The sequence below is a fragment of the Echiichthys vipera genome (genome assembly GCF_963691815.1).
Source record: "Echiichthys vipera genome assembly, chromosome: 7".
Taxonomy (NCBI): Eukaryota; Metazoa; Chordata; class Actinopteri; order Perciformes; family Trachinidae; genus Echiichthys; species Echiichthys vipera.
The window spans coordinates 18,389,829-18,412,585 of record NC_139832.1 but is presented as its reverse complement, the minus strand read 5'-3'; the positions used below and the strand labels follow the sequence as shown (position 1 = coordinate 18,412,585).

The 22,757-nt window shown below is 39.8% G+C and overlaps 1 protein-coding gene across 1 annotated transcript in view; it reads left to right on the top strand.

The window, feature by feature from the left end:
• Nucleotides 1-20,705, top strand: part of ppm1h (protein phosphatase, Mg2+/Mn2+ dependent, 1H) — a 32,454-nt gene extending 11,749 nt beyond the window's left edge. The window contains exons 3-10 of the mRNA XM_083917115.1: nt 2,201-2,557; nt 8,852-8,964; nt 9,144-9,228; nt 9,452-9,570; nt 14,088-14,151; nt 15,904-16,011; nt 18,878-19,029; nt 19,371-20,705. Coding sequence (XP_083773241.1) covers nt 2,201-2,557; nt 8,852-8,964; nt 9,144-9,228; nt 9,452-9,570; nt 14,088-14,151; nt 15,904-16,011; nt 18,878-19,029; nt 19,371-19,518 — 1,146 coding nt within the window. The 3' untranslated portion in view covers nt 19,519-20,705. The remainder of the gene's footprint in view (nt 1-2,200; nt 2,558-8,851; nt 8,965-9,143; nt 9,229-9,451; nt 9,571-14,087; nt 14,152-15,903; nt 16,012-18,877; nt 19,030-19,370) is intronic.
• Nucleotides 20,706-22,757: the final 2,052 nt, after the last annotated feature.

Here is a 22,757-nt window from a genome sequence, read left to right as displayed (position 1 = left end):
GTAAATATAAATATGTAAAAAGATGAAAAATATTCATTTTTATTAAATATTTCAGTGCAAAATATAAATTCTAAATAATTGGCGATTCATTTGATAGTTTACAACTAATCAATGAATTGACTAATTGTTGCAGCTCTCTCAAACAATTTAAAATCAAATGATATTGTTTCTAAGCTTATACAGTTAAGCATTTATTGGATGAAATGCAGGTAATGGTCAGAGTGGATGTAGTCCTTATTGAGACCCACTGTCCCCTCATCCATCCCATCAGCAGGTTATTAGGGCATGCAGCACATCGTCCTTTACACACCACAGCCTCGGCCTTCAGCAGCTCTCGACAACCGTTAATAGGGGCGAGCGAATGCGAGTACACACACAACACATAAGTAGGTTTCAAAGATGACCACTCGTTCTGCAAGTACAGTATGTTGTGTACAAAGGAAAACTGTATTATTGTGAAATGTAAACTCACAGCTGTTTGCTTTTTTTAGGGAAGTGAACTACATCCACACAGAATAATGACACTTTATTCAGTTACTGAATTTGTACTCTTTTCCTTTTTTGCTAATGAGCTGAAAACAATGTTTTAAACCACTAAACACTGATGTATATCGCCTGTGTTTTACTTTGTCTCCCTGATTTGACATGTACTCTGTGATATCTGTATTTCCTCACTGTTCTTTCATCTCTCACCGTTTATAGAAAGCGCTTTGTCATTTAATATCCAAAGGCAATAGATATCTCTAAAAGTAATTCTGCTGCCAAAATTTCCCCTCAGCCCACCAGTACTTTACTCAGGCCCACCCAGAGCCTGCAGCAAACTCATGCAAGTACCTCATGACACACCACTGCAGGGATACTAGACCATTACGAGTACTAGTGTAGAGCCTTTTTAGTGCTCTTTGTTTGCTTCGTAGGCTCATGCTGTAGAATCTGCCTGCACTATATTTAGAAAAACAGCTTTACTGTGTGCAGAAACATGTGCTAGTAATGATCTACGCTCAGTGACCAAAAACATGTCAATACTTTAATTATATGGGACTTAATTACTTAGAATGGAGTTGAATGGTTATCTTAACAGACACAGCATGGCCATTGGCTCCAGGAGGGTGGAGGATCATAGAGTTTCTGCTCTTTTTGAAGGCGGCAAACTCAAAGGTGTACAACGAATGAACTGGATCACAAAACACTTTTAAATATTATGTGGGAGGGGGCACTTTGTAGATGAACACGGAAGACGGTATCCAGCTTTGGAACATACAGTACATCATGGTGGGTCTATTAAAACATATTGAGACATTGATCCCGGGGCAGACATTAACATCATAGCAGATGAAGGATACTTTTAGATCAGAGCCTGAAAACATTCCCACTGAACACCCAGAGTATGGGATGAGGTGTCAGTAGAATGGAGCTTTCACCCTTAAATTTCAGGCAATGTGTGAAGCACCGATGTCTGCACGAGTCAGCTTTAACACCTGGGCCTCGCAGCCAGTCTCCGTGGCAGCTGTACTCCAATGTGGTATTGAACAAGGGTTTCTATCATTCTAGTTATTGACACAGTATACATCAATGGCTCACATCCTTTTTGGCTTTACACAACATCTACTTATGACCCCTGTCACAGGTTGCATACTATATGTCAGATGCACTTGCGCTCCCTTTAGAGGCCTAAAGAAGTAAAACTATCCAGTATTTTACAGTGAAAAAAAACAAAGATAAGATAAAAGACCAGATAGGACATATGTACGTTTTTTCTTCCTTATTTACCTTTTCTAATCTCCCATTGACATTTACAGTATCTTGAGATTGGTGGATCCCTCCAGGTAAGGAACCACAGCAGTATATCATATGACTGCAAAGAGAGAGGAAGCTTTGAATTACCCTTACATTCACACTTTTATCGTTTTGGAAATCTTGAAATATTTCATTGGTTATCAATCTACGGACTGATTGTTGTATGAACGGTTAAAGTCAAAAAGACATATAAATGGGGAACCATGTAAACACAGACATGGGTAGTATTCGTACACACTAGATGTGGCTCCCAGAAAATAAGTCAATTCTCAGTGCTAGTTGGCTGATGCGTGTGAATGCAAGGTCTGACAAAACTCATCTGCTTACATGCTACATTCCACAGAAGCAATTATTGTCACAGTTGATCAATGTGTCCTTTTGTTTCACTCTTACCTGCATCCAGGACAGCTCTGAAGACCTTACCTTCAACTACTGGGCCTTGTTTGATGGCCATGCAGGCTCTGGGGTGGCTGTAATGGCTTCCCGCCTTCTACATCACCACATCGCCCTGCACCTTCAGGAGGTGACGGAGATCGTCTGCACTCCGAACCTGCTGCCCCCCACATGCCTCGGGGAAGAGCCCATCAATCACCACCTCACCCCGACATCCCAACGCGCCCTCACCAGGGCAGCCTCGCTCCGCGGCGCTGCAGGGGCTCCGGGATCACCCAGCAACCCACCCACACGCTTCTTTACTGAGAAGAAAGTTTCACACGAGAGCCTGGTGGTTGGAGCCATCGAGAATGCTTTCAAAGACATGGTAAGAGGCGTGTGCTTGGCGTGAAGTAGAATTCTGAAAGTGTTTGATAGAATGTGCTGACCTTTTTGCCAATAATATCTTGGTGCATTTCTCCGACATGCAATGAAAATACCATACATGCCACTCAAATTACAGAGCACAGGAAAAGCGTGTTCATTTGGAGCTTCTAATCCTCTTGTTGCACCAAGAGGATAATTTCACCCCTTAGACAATCTTAAATATATTGTTTCTGTTTTTGTACCCCATTGTGACCCCATATCTGGGACTGTGTTCTTTGTAGTTCAATTTCACAGTTGACGTTCATAAAAAGTGAGCTGTGATGAATGTTAAGATTTGGTGGCACGTTTCAGCACTGTATTTAAACTACGCATTGTATCATTTTTGATGTCTCATACTGTACATTACTTCATTGACTGTTGGCCTTTCTCCTTGTACTGTATAGACTGTACCATATTGTTTCTTGTGCTACTTCAGTAAGCTCCCACAGTTGTTGCTTCCATTCTTGGTTTTATGTGTATCTGGAAGTAAAAAAGGCTAGTCAAGCCCTTTTCTTAAAGAAAAAAAAGCTTTTACAGCTGCTTGGATGCTTGGAAGCAATGAGATGCTGGAAAAGGAGAGAAAGACACAGAAAACTCTGCTATATGCAAGCCTATAATCAAAGTGCTAATAGTGGCAAGCTAATGTTTTTTTATTGCATGCATTTGCCATTTACTTTAAACCCAAATCATAACAGAACGTGGTTAAAATGGCACAATGATTTAGACAAACATCACAAATAGTATACAGAATTTCTAAACCCTTAATCCTAGTAAAATTAACTACAAACAAAAGTTTTAAGTATCAAACCTCTGGTCCTTATAGGCTTTAAAGGAGCTTTCTGCTCCTGTCTTCACAAAGCACTGTGGATGTGGTCAGTTTGTGTGTGTGTGTATATGTATATATATATATAAATACACATATGTATGTATATATATGTGTATATATATATATATATATATATATATATATATATATATATATATATATATATACACACACACACATATATATACACATATGTATATATATGTATATATACATATATGTGTATGGCTGGCTGGCTGTGCTGAAAGTGGATGCTGGAGACTTTACTCATGCAGAGGCCAAGAGATCGAGACCAGAGCCAATCAAAACAATGCAGGTCTGCCTGACAGGCTATGGGGGGAAGAGGTCATAGGTCTCTGGCCTCTGTTTCAACATCAGAGTTTCAACACACTGTTATGTTTGTCTTGTGCTGGGTTACGAAAGAATAATGATCTTCTGTGCATTACATTGAAAGAGAGAGTTGTTCTTCTGAAATCAAAGCAGTAATTCATAGTTTGCTATTTACAGTATACAGTGCATAGGATACAGCATAATATCTGTCAGCACCTTTAAACAAGCAAATTACTAATTAAATGTTGTAAACAAGAGAAGGAAAGGATTGTAAAAAAACCTTTAAAAACATAATATTTTATTGACATCAACTGTGTGATTAAAAACAGAGTAAAACAATTATACAAAAACATTACATAGACCTCAATAAAACGTCACAATTTACACCAAGAAATTTACAGCTCCACCCTAATGCTGCACCTACAACTCAACTGAACACTGTATTAACAAAGAGTTGCAACTGACGATTATGTTCATTTTTTTGCTTAAAAAATGAATCATCGATAATGAAAATAGCTGATTTGTATCATTGATTTATCAACAAATAGTTTCAGCTGAGAACAAATAAAAACATAATGTATTTATGAACACAAATTAGGCCCGCATGGGGATACAAGAAAATAGAAAAATGACTAACATCTATTGAGATCAATATATTTGTAATATAAGTGATATATGTAATCTGCTGTAAACCCCAGTCACCTGGTTTTAGAAACAGATCATAACAGATGCTCTGAGTTATCTTCCAGTAATGCACAACCCAGGACTGCACTACACTCATTTGTGTTGTGGGTTAAATTAGATCTTGACAGAGGGCAGTGCAGTTCAATCTAATTATTTGAAAATATATTTACTCAGTGCGTCCCCGAGTTTCCACCTCTTCACCACTAGGTGGTAGCGTGCAGCTACCTTTTCTTACCCAATGACACAGCCATAAAAAGGGAAGTATTGTATTGGGGAGCTACAAGGATCAGCTTATGATATATTATTTGAATTCATGGTCAATGATGAGGTGATTCGGTTTCACAGAGTGATGAGGATTGTGTTTTTTGAAATATAGTCGAACAGTGTTATTGTTACAAAAAAAGTGTTAAAATAGCATGGCAGTAACCCGCAGAAATCTTTCTTTTTGCAGGATTAAGGATATACTGTAGATTCATAGGATATTCAAATTATGATCTACTTTTACGCTGTAGAGTCAGCATGTATTCTAACTTTAAGATCCTATAGTTCCTTTGCTGCTTCTGTTCTCCTCTCTTCATCTTTTCCATGTCAGAAACATATCTGCCCACGACTGCTGGAAATCAAACACCTATGTGTCACTCTGGTTAACATCTCACATGCCTCGCTGGTTCTTCATCCCCCTCTGAATCTGCACTCTATCTGTGTCCTCTTGCTTTCTTAAAGGGTAATTGCACTAAAATCCACCATTTCCTACTTTAAACCCTGCAGCTATGCAACTTGCTAATGGTAGAAAGCTAATACACATGTATTTCTAGCTTCATTGTCATCAGAGCCCACAGGTGAGGACAGATGGCTGTAAATACTTGGAAAACCAGTGCCTACTGTCCTCCACAGCTGTCATTTATTTTAATTTCAGCAATTATTTGGTTGACATGGTACACATTTCTGCTTGGAACAAAAAACTGTCACTTCTACTTCTGCTGAGTAACTACCTAAAAGATTTTGGTACTCTCACTACTAACCCCCCCTTATAAGTAATCTTATTTACTTTAATGAAGCTCATTCTTTAAGAAATGGGAAGTGTCAGAGAGTCTTGGGAAGGTTTGTTATCACTCTAAATCTTTGTCTCAGAGTTCACCGAGTTTCTGTATCTTATCAGCAGGATCCGCCTTAATTCCCCACTGACACGACCCGCTGCATTCCTGTGTAACCGGCGTGCCTGCGTGCGTGCGTGCGTGCATTTGTGCATGTGTGCGTGTGGCGGCTAAAGGCTGATGAATACTAAATGTAGCTCAGAAACAAAGGCTTGTAAGCCAAACTGTTAGTGGGCCCGTAATAGAAATAGAGGAGATGAGATCACCCGCCTCGTATGAGCCTCTTCTGTATAAAACATTTATTTGTAGCCTCTTCACTTGGTTGTGTGTGTCTGTGTCTGTTTTATCTATACTTGTTCAGAAATGTGTCATTGTGGCAAACACTGATGTGGGTTAGGTTTAAAATTCAGCAGCCAGTTAGCTTAACACTTATCAACTAAAAAGCTAGCTTGACTAGCATATAAAGCTCACAGCATATCACAACATATCTTGTTTGTATAATCTGGACAAAAACTCAAATGGTAAAACCACACATGTTGTTGAGTTTGAGTGAGCTTTAGAGCTGTTGGGGAGATTTTGTTATCCTTGTTTAGAGCCTAGCTAAGCTAAGCAGACTGTTAGCTAAGCTAAGCTAACAATCTGCTTGAGTTAACTTCGTATTTCTTATTTGCTTGCTCTGAGAGAAAGCAAAAAGTGTATTTCACAAAATGTTGAACTAGTCCTTTAAATTACTGTGATAACATGAGGTAGCTATGTTGTGGTTAAGCATTACCCTTTAGGAAATTAAGGTAAATCAATATAATGTTTTAAGAATCTTATACTAAATTCACAGTTTATGTGTTGTTATTCTTTTCGCGTGATATGAATTGTCAAGAGTTAAACCATCCATTGTATATATTCATTATTATTTACTAACCCAGCTCTTATTTGGTAAGGAGCGGGTAACAACCAGGACAGGTTGCCAGTCTGTCTCAGGGCACTAGTTAATTGTTCATACCATTTAATACATGGATATTGACAGTCACAATGGCAATTGTGTACTGAAAGTGTGTGTTTGTGTTAGCAGCAGGTTATTAATGCTTTGTATTTAAGGAGCAGTAGCTGAAGAATCTGCCCAAAGGTCCTTCTTGCCCTCAAAAACAGCTGATCTGCCACTGATTTTGCTAATCAGTTCGAATGATTCATTCAGTTAATTACCTGTCTCAATATCCATTATCAGAGTTTTTCATCTTTTCTGACGTTTGACCTGTTTTTCTGCCAATGCTGCTCTCTGTTCTAACTGCAAACTGACAAACTGATAACACTGCAAACAACATTCTATGCTTTTTAGTTTGAAATTATTTCTGCACTTTTAAGGGATTGTACTGTAAACGTCATTGTACTGGTACAATGACAATAAAGACAATTCAATTCAATTCATGCAGATGGGAGTTTTTAGCCTGACCTGTAGCTAGGTAGTATGGTAATTTAACAGCAGCTTCTGCCGATTAAGTTAAACTTTCTCTTCTTCTTTGGCTTGGTTTGAACATTGCTGCGAAGATGGGGGTCTTAATGACAATAGCTGAAATAAAATAGCTCAGTTTCAACCTATAAAACATTTACGTACCTTATTTCCATTTTGTAGACCTATGTATTCTTTAATTGTTCAAACATGTCACCTGGTGGTCTCTTAGGAGGTATCTAAAAGGTTACACTCTCTGATGTGGTTACATGATGTGATATAGGAATGATGTGAAATCCTTTCTTTCAAGAAAACAATGATGAGTTCAATGTGAAGAAACAATTCTTTTCTCTTTTTCTGCCTGTTGGTTCTGTAGTTACGCTGTCAGATTCCTCCTGGCGGAAGTGGAGAGGAAAAGGTGTAGATGTTTATGCAGACCTTTTCATTATTAAAGACTTTGCCTGCAGCAAGAGGCATTGGATACAATGAGGATAAATATGCAGGGCTTGCTATCGATTCATAATTCATTCAGGGTGAAGGACACATTTGTTTTTCACCATCCCCAACACACACACACACACACACACACACACACACACACACACAAAAACACACACACACACACACACACACGCACACAAACACCCACGTCTTATATACTTTTTCATGCCCTCTTACTCTTTCATTCAGAAAGACACACATGCACCCAAACACACATACACTAATTCTGTCTCATGAAAAATGCAAGCACGTATCCATGCAGTTACACAAATGATTGCTTTTACTGCACACACATTCAAGATTCAAGATTTTTATTGTCATATGTTCAGTTAAGACAGATGTCACACTGCACAATGAAATTCTTACTTTGCACATCTCCCTGGTCACAAAGAAAGAAAAATGAAATAAAAATATATATTTAACTAAACAGTGTGAGAATTTTAAAAAGGCTACAATAAAATTTAAGTTAAAAAAAATGTACAAATGTACACACTAAAAATAAAACTAAATTAAAATTAACATGCAGAACTTTCTACACACACTTGCACTCCGATTCACACACACCTGTCTTTCCTGCCAGACACAAACACGCACAGAATGCATGCATAAAGTACAATCCACTACTGCTTTGTATCAGAGAAACACAGACACTGTACTCAAACGCACACATTCACAAAACTCACAGAATTGTAATCAGATGGAGGTCGTCAGCAGCAGAGCAGAAGGTGATATGATTTAGCTTTGGTAACATCCCTCTTGGGAAAACATGCTGCAAATGTGTGTGCACATTGTTCGTCAACACTTTTCACCCCACTCAATCTGTTGATAGTGACAGAGGAAGGAGGCGCCAGAGGGGTCATCCTTTTTCCGGCATAACTTCCTGCTTCTGTTTTGCCATTAAAGGCCCCTCAGGAACAGTTAACAGTTAAAGTAGCCACAGAGAGCATTAAAGGGTTAAACCAAGTGTGAGCAGCTTGGTTCAAATGTATGTTAGCATTTTTGATTAATTTGCTGACAGGTTAATTAATCATCTAATTAATTAACTAATAAATGTTTTTTTTTCGATTTTTTTATTTTTTTTTGTTTAATTAGCAAGAAATTAATCTGGGCTAATTAACTAGTGTAATAACCAACGGTCCCTTTCCCTCCTATCCTTCAGGTTTTCATTCCATTTTATTGCTGTTATGGCGCTATAATTAATATTATCATGTGTTTTAAGTACAAGGGCGGTATTTTACTCTGTATCTGGTTCTTCTTAAACTCTTTGTGCCACAGCATGATAGGAAAACGTTTTTGAAGGCTTTGATGATTAGAAACATGATTATGGATTATGTGTTCTCATCAGAGGAGTAATTAGTGAGTGTGTGTGTTTCTGTTTAGGATGTGCAGATAGAGAAGGAGAAGGCAGTCTACAACATCTCGGGTGGCTGTACTGCTCTGGTGGTCATCTATTTGCTTGGGAAGCTCTACGTTGGGAACGCTGGGGACAGCAGGTGAGATACATCTGTGCAAACGATAAGTTTGTGATTTTGCATATCTCAAAATCACAAAATGATTGTGCCTTTGGCGTCTTTTCTTTATGGCTCAACTTCTCGTGCCTTGTGGCCAGCAGGAGCAACAGTGTCCAAACTAAAATAAACACAGTTTTGTTTTGTCTGCTCCTCTCCCTCAGAGCTATCATTATCCGGGCCGGGGAAGTCATCCCTGTGTCAGCAGAGTTCACGCCGGAGTCTGAGAGACAGCGACTGCAGTTCCTGGTAAGAAAAAAACATTTCACAGCTCCTTTCTAGCGAGCACAGCTGTCAGACATTAGCAAAGCTGACCTCCTCTCCTGTTGAGACACCGACTATGCTTAGCTCTGTCTTTGCCTACACTGCCTGCTCTCTTTTTCAGCTTAATAGACTATGGAATTGTTTTTCCTATCCCCTGGGTATGTCTATCTTCTTCTTTTTATGCCCCCCCCTCCCTTTCATATCAAAGGCCTACATGCAGCCCCACTTATTAGGGAACGAGTTTACACATCTGGAATTCGCAAGGAGAGTCCAAAGGAAGGAGGTGGGGAAGAGGATGCTGTTCCGTGACTTCACCATGTCGGGATGGTGGGTTGACTTATTTGTTGATTTCTGACTTATTTACTGATCGGATCAATCTCTTAACGTCAAATGCAATGCGCAAGTAACAAGGCATGCAAACTATAATTTCTGCTAATTTATTTAACGCTAAACGCACACTTCAATTTTCTTTCTGTGTATCTGGTCGGATCCACTTATGAGCCCTCTGGGAGAAATTTATGTCAAAATAATTTCCTGGCCTCTTATAATTATGCCTGTCTGAAACATTACTTTGTGACCTTATCTAGGCTTGAGTGATTTCCTATAAGATACCCCTTATAATATAGTCAATAATAGCAATCTCCATCCTATTGAGTGTGCAGCAGTGTAAAGCCATTCACAGCTTCACCATCAGAAGGAGGCCAGGAAGTGGCATTGACATTTCTGCTTCTGTGTGTGAGAAGAAGGTAAGAAGGCATATGTGGGCACAGCAAGGACAGCTCTTTATCTTACTGTGGAGGGAGGTAAAAAGGTCAAAGAGATTGATGAAAATTGTTTGAGAAGGAATAAAAGAGAGCACATAAGACTGAGATATAGACTGAAATGTGAAAGGGAGAGAAAAGAGAGAAGAGAAAAAAATGAAAGGGAGGAGACCAGGGAATCGAAGAGACACAAACTAGGGGGGGAGATTACATGTGATTACAAGTGTACACTGTATTTTTTTCTTCTGAGTAGAGAGGTGTACATGGACTTTAACCCTAAAGTAAGTTACAAACACTGCTGGGTCACATTGGGTTCAATGCCAAAGGCAGAATTCTCAGGGGGTTTAGCAATCAGCTCTGTGATTTTAAAGCCAATCATCTACATGAACTGTGGAACAACTTTTAATGTGTCAAAGGAAACAGCGTTTCATAATCACGACACATACAGTACAGTAGGCCAAACAGACCTAACTCACCAGTGTAGCAGCATATGCCAGTGGCCACAGTACAAAATATTACACTAGTACAAGTGAAAGGCCTGTATTCCAAATGTATTTGTGAAATGTGCATTTACTTACATACACTTCTGATGTACTCAGTATTAAGATACCTTGCTACTTCTACTCCACTACGTATCACAATGAAATATTCTACTTTTTACTCCACTACTTTTATTACGCACACGCACACGCACACACACACACACACACACTCAGAAGGTGAAAATAATCCTAGCATTGCTGTCGCGGCTTAACTCTGAAGTACCTTAAAACTGTACTTAAACGTTCTACCATAAGTTATTTAATAACTGAAGTTAGTAAGTGTAATAATGTCTACCGCCTGTAGAACATGTTATGCATTCATTTATACATAAAGATATCTGAACGGTAGGTGCAGATGACTGAGGGGAGATTAAACAGAATGTTTTCTTCCGTGCAGCCTTTTTTAGTGGCGCCGCTCGGTTCAGCAGATGTAGGTCAGTCAGCCGCTGTATTCCTCGTTGGGCCCAGAACTCTCAGCCTGTCATCTGCCTGCTTACTGTCTCAGCAGTGCAGACTGCCTATGATGTATTTTTAATCAGGTTCTACCCATAACCCAGTTCTGCTTGTTTCACTCGGACTAAGTCTGGGTCTTAAATTAGTACCCTGTCAGCTGATGTGGCTGATTGGGCTGATGTGTTGGGGTGTGACATAATTGTGTCATCTTGTGTAGGTGCAGTTCAAACATTCTATAGGTACAGAGGATCTTTTTTTTTTTTTTTTTAAATGTCTCTGCAGATCTCTGTCTGTACATGTAAACTCTCCTGTCAGTGTGTGCAGCCAGTGTGCCCACATGCTGCGTGTGTGTGGGTGTACACTGGCATCCAATCCCCTCAAAGGCATCCATGATCAAGGCCACGTTCTAATGAAGGCATACAGGCCTGCAGCCCACCTCTCTCTGTCTGTGTCTTCCTCCCTCGCTTTTTCAGTACCTCCCTCCTCCCTCGGCCAGTTGGATTCTTTGGCGTTGCGAGCTGTAATGGCGTGTTGTAATCCAGGATAGTGTGCGGTTTTGTTTGTGAGACGTCCTGGAGTGATGGATGTTGAATGGTCGGCCGTGTTTGACGTGATCCAAACACTGCGGAGGGAAGATTGGGGAAGAGGGCGGGTGGCTGGAGAGGACCAAGAGGGGGGGCGGGGAGAACAGATGAGAAGGAAATTGCTTAAAATACAGAGAGAAATGAAAACTGCAAAGATAGAAATAGAGATAAAGGAGAGGTGGTAAAAAATCTAGGACAAAAAAGATTGCTCAAATGAAAAAAGTAAAATAACATGTTGTGTAGTCTACATAGGAGCGCAATGATAAATGACAATGAACTGCTCTCAAGTGTCTCTCTTTAGTGCCCAAGCCTACTAGAGTGTCCCCTCCCCTTCTTTTTCCATTATGTCTTCATACCGATATGACTGATGCCTGTAGCTTACATCTGGAGAGTTGTGGGGCCACTGCCATTATCTTTGGCCTTGCTTTGCTCCTGAAAGCACCACTCAATCTATGAAAAGCACATCAAGGTTGGCCAAAAAGTTTAATTGAACCCAACTGTCAATAGCGGCAATTTGTCTGACTCATCAGGTGCTGACACAGGCCCGCCACAATGTCACCCCAAAGTCTGTAGACGGCCCTGCGCGTGTGTCTGCCCGTGTGTTCATGTGTGTAATAGTGTGTGTGCAGATCAGCACGCTGAGCACACACTGCTAATGTTTCTCTTTCACCCCTCTTTGCACCGAGCGGAGATGACATCATTTGTCTCCTGGCCGTCTCTCGTCACCTGCAGAGAGGATGATACAACCCTCTCCTTCCCTACATCCCTCTCTTCATCTCCCCTCCCCCCACTCTATGACATATCAGGCGACCGAACAGCCCTTGAATGCGAAAGCACTCAGCGATGTGGTCACACAGTATGACCCTTGAGCAACGCTCTTCCGCTGGCAGGTATCATAAGAGGATTAATGTATGTAGCTGTCTTTCTCTCACACACTTGTTATCTCAAGTCTGACAGGATGGATTTGCTGTAAACACAAACCTCCAGAGGGAGACTGTTCCCGACAAGCAGGCTCTGGGGATTTCATCCAACATATCTTTGAAAATAATGACAATCACAAGAGTGTGTCTTTATGTAGTTGTATTGTTTGAGGAGACTAACTTGAATTTGAAATGAAATGAAAAATGAAAGATGATTGAAATTATGTGGCAGGAAAAATGGCGTTTCCCCCTTTTTAAATGAGACAGGCCCCAGTTTAATAAGTACTTTTTTAAATACTCAGTTTATGTCTTGCATCATCAAACTGCTGTATTGGACGTTTTTCCACACCATGAATATTGCAAACAGTGAGGAAACTCTTTGACGGGTGTAACAGCTTAATGCTCTCTTAGGCTTAGGCTGCAAACTTTATTTCTGTGTTTGTGGGCTGCGTTCTCTGTGATAGTCCTCGCTCTGCACACTGTTAAAAAAGTGCTGAGTGCAGCAGTGTAGCACTTGCCTAAGGTGGAAACATATGGTCTCGCTGAGTGGAACCAGCAGTAATGTAAAAACCATCCTGGTCCCTGCTAATCTGCTTCACAGCAGCTGAAATACATTGGATAAGGTGTGTGGGGCAGGCCTGGGTCACATGGTATTTCCATATTTAGGATTGTTTGAAGCAGCTTTTAAGACTAGGTAGCTGTTATATTTCTATTTTTTAAATGTATTTATTTTGTACATAAAAGCAGTCTAAACTCACTTCAAACCATTTCATGAACCATTGTTATGAACATTTCTTCCCGATCTGATCTAAAGGATAAAATAAAGAATAACCTGTATTTCTAAATGTTATGTGATCCATGTAAGGATTTTTCTATTCGTAGTACCTGGTGTAAGTTGTTTATGGAAAACTTTGCTTTGGCAACTCTTCTAGAATTTGGCTCCAATTTGTAATGTCTCTGGTACTGTATAGTGACACAGCGTTTCTGCTGAAGTTAAACTGTATTCTGGCTATGAGCAAGAGTGCAGGGTTTCTTCTTCTGCTAGTCTCTGAGCTACAGTATAGAGGTGAAACTCCTAAGACCTGGCATGAATGCATACAGTCTTGTTCCTTGTACTGTAGCTCTGTCTGGTCACAGTACGAAGACAGTGAATTATTCATTAGTTGGGGAAGTTTAAACACCGCTCTGAGAGCAGGGGGAATGTAAACGTGGATACTCTTGCATCATTCAACTGCTTTACATTCAGACCTTCAGATACTGTACATACACACTCACACACACACTGCAGCAGACAGTCGTAGAAAACCAACAGTAAACCATACATACGGTCTCATACATCCATAGACATTTCTCTCTTTATCGCTAGGGAGTTTTTTATGTGATCAGTTAGAAAGAAAAAGAGGAGAGAAATTTGCCAAGGCATCTGTCTCTGTGTGATCCGTCTCTCTTTTCCCTCCTAGCATACTGTTTCTCTCTGTGCTGTCAGGGCCAGTGGGGGGTGAGGGGCCATGTATCTCCAGAGCACGTGTACGCTGCCTGCCATAAACCAAAAACCCATTAAAGTGTCCCCTCTCCTCTGTGCAGGGCATATAAAACCATCGAGGATGATGACCTAAAGTTTCCCCTGATCTACGGCGAAGGGAAGAAGGTAAGAAGTGCTCCACAGCCGCTTGCTGACAGAATTACTCCTGCGGCCTTGTGCACCGTGTCTGTAATCAAAGCTCACCAGGGCACCATTAGACAGCCCCACACACACACACACACACACACACACACACACACACACACACACACACACACACACACACACACACACACACACACACACACACACACTATGTGGAGGAACCAGCCAGTGGAAGGCATTCCGTATCTCTTTTTTTCCCCACAACATTTCACATCCTGCAACCAACCTATGGCACAGAAAGTATCTCTGCTCTAATGGACTTTGATGTCCCTCAGCAGGTAAAACGTATCAGCAAAACAGCTAGAAGTCAAAAGGGGAAACTCTCACTGGAGCCCGTTAGATTTGATGAAAGACAGACGATAAGTGTCCAAAAAGTGCCATGTTAATTGGCATATAATGTCACTAAAACACAAAACAGCTTGTCAGTATTTAGACATGTAACACAAAAGAAAAGGTTAAGCTCAGCGCACTGTTTCATGGCATTTCCCCTCTGTCATTCCGTACATGTAGTGGTGTGAGCATCTTGTCCTTGTTGCACTGAAAAGGTCAGTGAGGAAAGATGATAGTTCTGAATATGTTCTCACCGTGGCCTTCTCCAGACAGTAGATTTATGTTTGACTGACGACTGGGGGCAGATGTCACCTCACAGTGCTCTCTGCCTGCAACCACATTCGGGTTTACCCCTGCGCGGTTGGCTGTGCCCGTGTCGCGTCTCGCTCCCTTTGAAGTGAAGCGCGGAGATGGATGGCTAGATAGAATGGGGGGGGGGCTTTGTGCAGGCAGAGGAACGCCAGAGCACTTCAAAGCCCAGCGCGCAGCCTGCTGGGCCCCTACGCTCAACAATTAATCCCAGGATGTTTCCCCTTCTCCGCCGGAGGAGCTTTGCCGCCACTTTGAAACGCTCTCCCTCCTCTCCACCTCTCTGTCTCCTTCTCTCTCCCCCCTCTATGTGGTGCATACTGATCCAGGTCCATTCTTACCAGGCCCTCACTCACCCTTGTACTCCTCTCTAGCCTTATGTGCCGCCCTGTCTCATAAGCTGTACAGTAGAATCAATTAGCCTAGATCCCCAGTCCTGTGCCAGCAGCCATTTTAGGAGGCGACCTGTGCAGAAAGTACAGGAATCAAAAAGGAGTACCGCACAGCTTACAAATGAGTTTATGGCGTCTGGGGAATGATCATTAGACACTCACAAAACTGGAAGACATTGTGGATGAGCTTGTGTTTATTTGCTTAAATGCTGGTTATCCATCTCGCCACTGGGAGAAGCCTGTATCCATCAGTGGAATGTGTCACGCAGGCTATTCTTTACAATCATCAGTGAGGAATGCAATAGACTCCCATGAGGGGTATATATGCTCTTGGTCAAAAGTATCTTGCTTTACAGTTACACATATATATTGCAGAAACCTGCCTGATGAAAACACAAGCAGTTTATTGAAGACAGGGATACCTATAGAAAACAAAAGGAACCGCAAATGTAAATATCTCACACTTTTAGAGCCGTTATGGTGAAACTGATATTTTTTCTGCTTTGTACATGTAGTTATGGCACTTTTTGATGTGGGACTGGTTTGCCCCCGTTGACCCATCTGAATTTATAGCACAAACGAGGCGATGTCCGAGTTCTAATAAACTGAAAATATCTGTCGGTTGTTGATTTGTTTGACTCAAATAGATTTTACACTTTTACACGTCTCTGATATTTTGCAGGCTCGTGTGTTAGCCACCATCGGGGTCACCAGAGGTCTCGGGGACCACAATCTCAAAGTGCACGACTCTAACATCTACATTAAGCCCTTCTTGTCCTGCTGCCCAGAGGTAGGATGCATTTTGAATTTTGCAAAAATAAAAAAATAATCATTTTTGTGAACAGTTTGACAAGGGAAGGTAAGTAAAAAGTAAATTCTCCAACTGTCACTTAAGTTTCTATTTTCAACCATTTGAACTTAACAGTATCATTCTTCACAACAAGATACTTTTTGTTGTTCATATTTTTTTTTTAAAGGAGAAAAAAAAACACACGTCTTTGGTAAGAAGAAATATATGCCTCATTTTATTTGGATTTGTTCCTGTTGATTGTTGAATTTCAAAAAAGTGAATTTTAAAGTGTTCTTTTGAAGCACAGCAAGGATCTGGAGGGCAGAACATTTATCATTGTTGTTTTTAATTTCTGCAACTAAATTCACATCACATCATCGACATTTCACCATATGAAAAATACGATCATTCCTTTTTTTATTTCACCTCATTACCTCGGCCTCCTGATAAAACAAGAGCGCAGAGGCAACGATGTTAAATGCCTCTGACCATTAACAATCCACACTGTGAACTACGTGGTCAACGTGCACATTAACATTTCCCACCAGCTGTCACTCTCAAATGACTCCTTCCATTCACAGTGTCTACTGCACATGATTGCAGTATTCACAAAGCCCATGGATTCTCTTGATCTTTAATTAATTGCCCTTTGAGTTCAGTCATAGTTCAGTCTTTTAAGATTTTGTTCAGATGCTTGTAGTCACTATTGTTTCAGATAGTTTGATGTCAGAAAGTCTGATAATTTCAGACATAAGTATATGTAAGACATGTCGAACCTGAGCATTAGAGGTCCTGCTGGATTTTAAATGCAGGAAAAAATATGCAATTATTATATAAAGAAACGTGGGAGAGCGTCCTGCAGGGATTTTGAAAAACCCTTCCCGCAAACATGCCAGAGTTATGACTGCTTTTAGCTTATTATCTCCCAGAAAAACCTTGAGACTTGGAGTCATCAGATCATCATGCGAAAAAATGTGGGCGGTCAGAATGGTCATCACCTCTCCACTAGAGATAATTTATTGCTGTCGAAATCTCCATTTTGGAATTGATTTCAGGAACTGCCTCAGTCCTTTTTTTCTCTTCTTAAAGCTTGACAGTGACTCAAGGTTTAGCGCAACACGGAGGCTCATGATCCTCTCGGAGGTCATGTCATGTCTTTACAACCCTTTGCACAGGCGCTGTGCTCTTTTAGCAGTAACCTCTGCAGTAAGTTGTTGTTGTGTTTGCAAAGTATGGCACACAAGCTTGGTAGCCAAGTAATTATTTGAAGCAACTAAACTAAGGCCAAGGTCACTATGTAATATTATGCTTGATTTTTCAGAAGATACTTTTGCTCAGACATAGTCATTTGAGAGATTGTGCCACGCAACATCGGCCACAGTAACATTTCTATTTGGATAGATCAAAGATCAAGGTCATCAATAACTTCCAGAAACATATAAAGAGGAAGATTTGTTAACATTTTTTTTACAAATATATGTCATCTGTATAATATTGTTGTTGTTAAATATGTTGTTTGTATAGCTGGAGTTTGCAACAAAACCATTTTCCCCTTTGGGTTATTAAAGTATTTCTGATTCTAATATTCTTTTTATATAAAGTTCAACAGTAACATGTCCCTCAGACAGAAACGGCATCCTGTTACGCTGAATAATCCACACATCCTGCTGTGGATTTATCATTGAAACTACTTTCTACCCAAGAAATAATCCCCAATAAGACAGTGAGCCAGACTGAAAATATAACAACTATTTTATATCATTTAAGCCGTCAGGATGGTGAATCCACATGTTTTTGGTAATTACATGGCATTTCATAAACATTTTGATTTGTCCAATAGTTTGATTTATAGCCAATTCCATGCAAAACTGACATTCCCGTCATCCTCAGATTCACTTAATGTTTACTGTTAGCTGTGATGTTGGCAAATGTTTTGCGAGCTAACTTGTGCAACCAAGATAGTTAACATTACCTGCTCAACGTCCCCATGTTAGCGTTAGCTTTATCATAATTCTAGATAGGTTTTGATATGTGTGTTCACTTCATAAAGTGAGAAAAGACAATATTCAACACTTACAACCCTTGAGTGTAATATTGATGTTCACGATTCTCCCACAATGCATTGCTAAAAGGAAATGGAAGTGCTGCTCACAGCTGGAAAAAAGGGTTGTGACACAAATGGAAACTCCAGAAAACCAATCTCTTTCTCTCTTTGTGAACTCCAGTTAGCTTCCTAAAGTAGTATGATTGAAATTTTCTGTTATAGTAGAGATACGTACAGTATATAGAAGTCTTTTAGCACCACAAATTGAATGTGGTTTAGCTGGAATCCAAGTATTGGATATCACAAAACCTGGAGAAATTAAACCAAATATGAACGGCTGGATACAATCAGACTAACTGACACTTGAAGGTAGAATATATGCGTAACATTGTTTAAATTGTAATCCTGAGTAGCAGAGTGGTCAGATGTTGTGAATTTCCGACGATATCTCCCACTTTATGTAAAGAACTACAGTTGTGTCAACAAACTTAACATACAAATCCAATACAAACACTAATACAATCCATTCAGCTGATTTTATAGGCACTCTACAGTACACCGGGCTAAAGACTGCTACATATACATAACACAACAAAAGTAGCCAAATTTGGCTGTTTATGTGTTGTGTGACTACAAGGTTAGCATTACTTGGAATAATGCATTAACACAGGTCAGAATAAGGGCTATTTTCCCTGTTCTTCCTGTTCTGCCATGGAGACATTTATGTGACATGTTCATGAGAAACTCATGCGACAGGTTTATATGTTTCCTCAAAACCATTTTTCTCTCAACCCCTGTCTTTCTTTTCCCTTTCACCTCCAGGTCAAAGTTTACCCTTTGGCGCAGTGCGAGCACGGAGCTGATGATGTTCTGGTGCTGGGAACTGACGGTCTGTGGGATGTCCTCTCTAACCAGGAAGTAGCTGAAGCAGTCACCTGTTTCCTGGCAAACTGCGACCCCGACGACCAGCACAGGCACGTTCGTGCATCACACAGCCGCAACACCGGCCTATCGGGGCTGAACTTCCTCTCACTCCGGTCTTATTTGTAGAGGATGAAAATTGTTATCTTGTTGTAATTATGCAAATTTCCAAACATTTAGATAAGTAATTTCTCTGATGTCAAGGAAAAGCTTGTGAGACTGTTAACATGGCTGTTCTGACTCTTCACCATAATATTTTCAGGTTCTTTTTCATCGTTCTGCAGCTGCACTTAGTTAAATACTGTGCATAATTAATATCAGATTGAACCATTTATATTATGGTATCACCATGCTATGACTACGCCTTGATCATTTATCACTTTTGTTATGTCAGGTACACAATGGCAGCTCAGGATCTCGTAATGAGAGCACGAGGGGTGCTGAAGGATCGAGGCTGGAGGATATCCAACGACAGATTAGGCTCTGGAGACGACATCTCTGTCTACATAATTCCCCTCATGTACGGCAACAGGCAGACTTAATCAAGCTGCGAAACTACAACCGCCACCGAAACATAACTCTACCTTGACTTCTGCAGTTCCCTTCATCCCTTGTGCTCTTTTTAAAGTGCTTTTAGTGTGGATGTACTCTTCTGCTGAGGGACCCAAGATGTCTCTGGTCAGGAATGGGGATTTTTTGGTCCGGGCTATTTTTCTCTTGATCATCCTCAATCAGGATGATCTCTTTTTGTCTGGTCCTTTTTTCTATATAGAAAAGAAACAAGAAAAGAGCTGTTGAAGAGTTGAACTACTTTTTTTTTTGTCCAATCTCAAGGAAGCCATCATGAACCTTGTTGCGAGGCAATGCCTAAGGTTGAGGGCATCGACTCTCGTGGATTAGACAGTGACGATGTGCATCTCAGGATGGCCGTAACTAACTAATGCACAATATTTATAAATGTGAAAATGTAAATACTCCAAGGCATAAGACATTTGTTAAGTGTTGGAACGCCTGTACAGTGTAAAGAAGAAAAAAACTAACCTGAAGACCATTGTCCTGCATATATGAATCATACCTTCTCTGTTCCATGTAGAGCTTTTGAATTAGCCATGTTCAGTCATCTGCAATTGTTAGGCAGTTGTCCAAAGGAAAGAAATCACACACATGCAAGCCTTAGACAGCATGTCAGCTGGTTCTCCTGATGCTGCAGTTTTTCTGCAGCTTTTACATTTAGCCAATTTAGGAAGGAAAAACAAAATAGTCCCTCTGTTGCACGCATTCATCGTCAGCCATCTACCTCGTAATTTTCTTTCTTTTATTGTATTACGCATAACACGTTGTCCTCTTTGAGTGGATGTTTGTATGCTACATCATGTGCATCATTGGCTGCTTCCTGTGCCATTATTCAGTTAAAAAAAATTTCAGAAAAGAGGAAGGAATGTAAGCTTCCAACTGTGTGATGGGTATAATGTTGTACGAAATATATATGTTTTTAATATGTATTATGCTCAAAAACCCCTTTGTCATGCACTCATGTTTACCTCTCCTCAGTATCAGTTGGATATATTGCCCCTATTAAGATACACCCATCTTTATGAATAGCAGGTACCTCTAACAAAGCAAATTGATTTTTAATGTGTCACTTAAATGGAAGTACTGTGAATATGACTATTACTGCAGACGATTAAATAGACAGCACTTACTTTCAGTGTCTACAATCAATATTGTTCCCTGATTCATTGGTTTTCCACATTTTTTTAGTTGTCGTTTTCAGCTTCTACTTATTGTGTGTAAATGTTGTTTCTTAACGCTCTACGAGTGACTGAATTGGTGAAACATGGAACAGAGTAAATTAATTTAAATGTAAAAAATGTAAATATTGTTTTCAGTGGATACTTCTCTCTTTTCTTTTGCTGTAAGCGATGTACATCTTACTGTAACAAAAGACACACTTTGTACTGTTTTGGAAACCAAGGATCAGTGTAAAAATGGTTTAAATGCTTACTTTTCTTCTCAATTAAAAAAAAACCTGAAATCAAAGTTTTTTTCCACATTACTATGCTGTGTTATTGATTAAAGAAAAAGTTAGAGTACTCACTGTAGAGTAGACAGAAACAAAAACAGATGTCAGATGTTGATTGATCCTGGCTCCGGTGGGATGCACTTAGTGAATACGAGTTTGTGGGAGTGAACAGACAAACAGGGAAAAGTAACAGAATGTCCTAGCCGCATAAGCAAATGGACTTTATAGTGTTTAAAGCATTCAATTCTTTGTTAATCCTAAAATCTGCGTTAAACTGTTTGATATTTAAATCCTGCATATTCAGTTATTTGAATCCAAAAGGGAATGAAAGAAATTCTGTAGGAACGTCAGGCTTGAATGGGTTCAAAGTCCCTTACACTTAAGCAGTCGTATAGAGAAAGACCATCACCACTCTGACAAACTGAGTCCCAAAGCAATGTGATGAAGGGTATCAGTTCACAGAATAGCCTGACAGAAGATTTCACGGTGGAGGCAGCTGCGAGGGCCGTAATTTGACACTGAAGTGCGCGCGCACACACACACTCTAAAGTGATGAAAGATAACTTGACAAAAAGAAGTGCACGAAATGTGTGTCCCCGTTTCAACTGGTCTTTCCCTTCAACTAGTTAAAGCAGGTTTTGAACAATGAATAACTTTATCATTTATCTGTGAAACTTTACCACCGCAGTACCAAATAACTGAAATACCTGAGACCAGTCACGGGAGTTCATGGCCTTTCTATTGCAAGTAGTAAAAGGAAACCTGATACATTGCATTCCTCCTAGTACTCAAAGGTTTTATAATAATTTATAATATGCTTATTCAAAGGTTGAATCAGCATGTTTTATTTATTTTTTTGCCTTGTCTATGTCTTGAGTTCTCCCCTTGAAAGCCAGTGTCAATGGGTTTATTTTTTGGGGGGGATACTGCAAGCCAACATTTTATTTCTGAATTATTCAGAAATAATTGAAAAACATTTATTGCCAAAATTGTATTCTTTGGAGGGTGGAAATGCCTTAAACAAATTTAAGACCATAATGTGACACTAAAAATGTGAAACTTGTGGGGCAGGTTTCCCAGTAAAATCCTAGTCACAATCAGTACAGTTACAAACATATACAATACTTAATTAAGTTCTATGTATCTGCATTAATACATATTAGCTGGATTTGTGGCAATAGTTGCTTAAAATAGGGCACTTTCACTAAAAAAACAACGTATTTTTGACTTTTCAGTAACAAAATTGTCAGTGTACAATGACACTGTTCTATTCAAGTGTCCCACTAAGCCATCACAATGAGCCAGCGTGCACAATACCCTGACCGTGACAACGAAGCAGCTAAATGGAATTCAGCCGCAATTAATTTCAATATTTATACGTTTTTATTAATTTCGCACAAATTTATTTTTTTTAACTCCTCTTGAAAATCATGCATCAAAACATATAAAACTGGCATCATGACAACTCCAGCATTAATAAAAAGTTAGTCCACACAAATCTGATTTGTATCAGTGAGTTTAATCAGTGAGTTTGCACCTGAGACCAATTAGGAGGAACTGCACACTATGTGCCGGCCATTTTGACTGAATTTTAGAAAAATAACTAAGTTCTGTGGCCTTTCCCAGTCATATTTTCAAGTTTTTATTTTACCTCTTCATGTTATCAGTTATCTTTTGTTTCATTCTTCTTTTTTATAATAATTGTTTTACTTTTTAATGTCTGAAAATAAAGATAAAAGTTAAGACAGTACACATAGA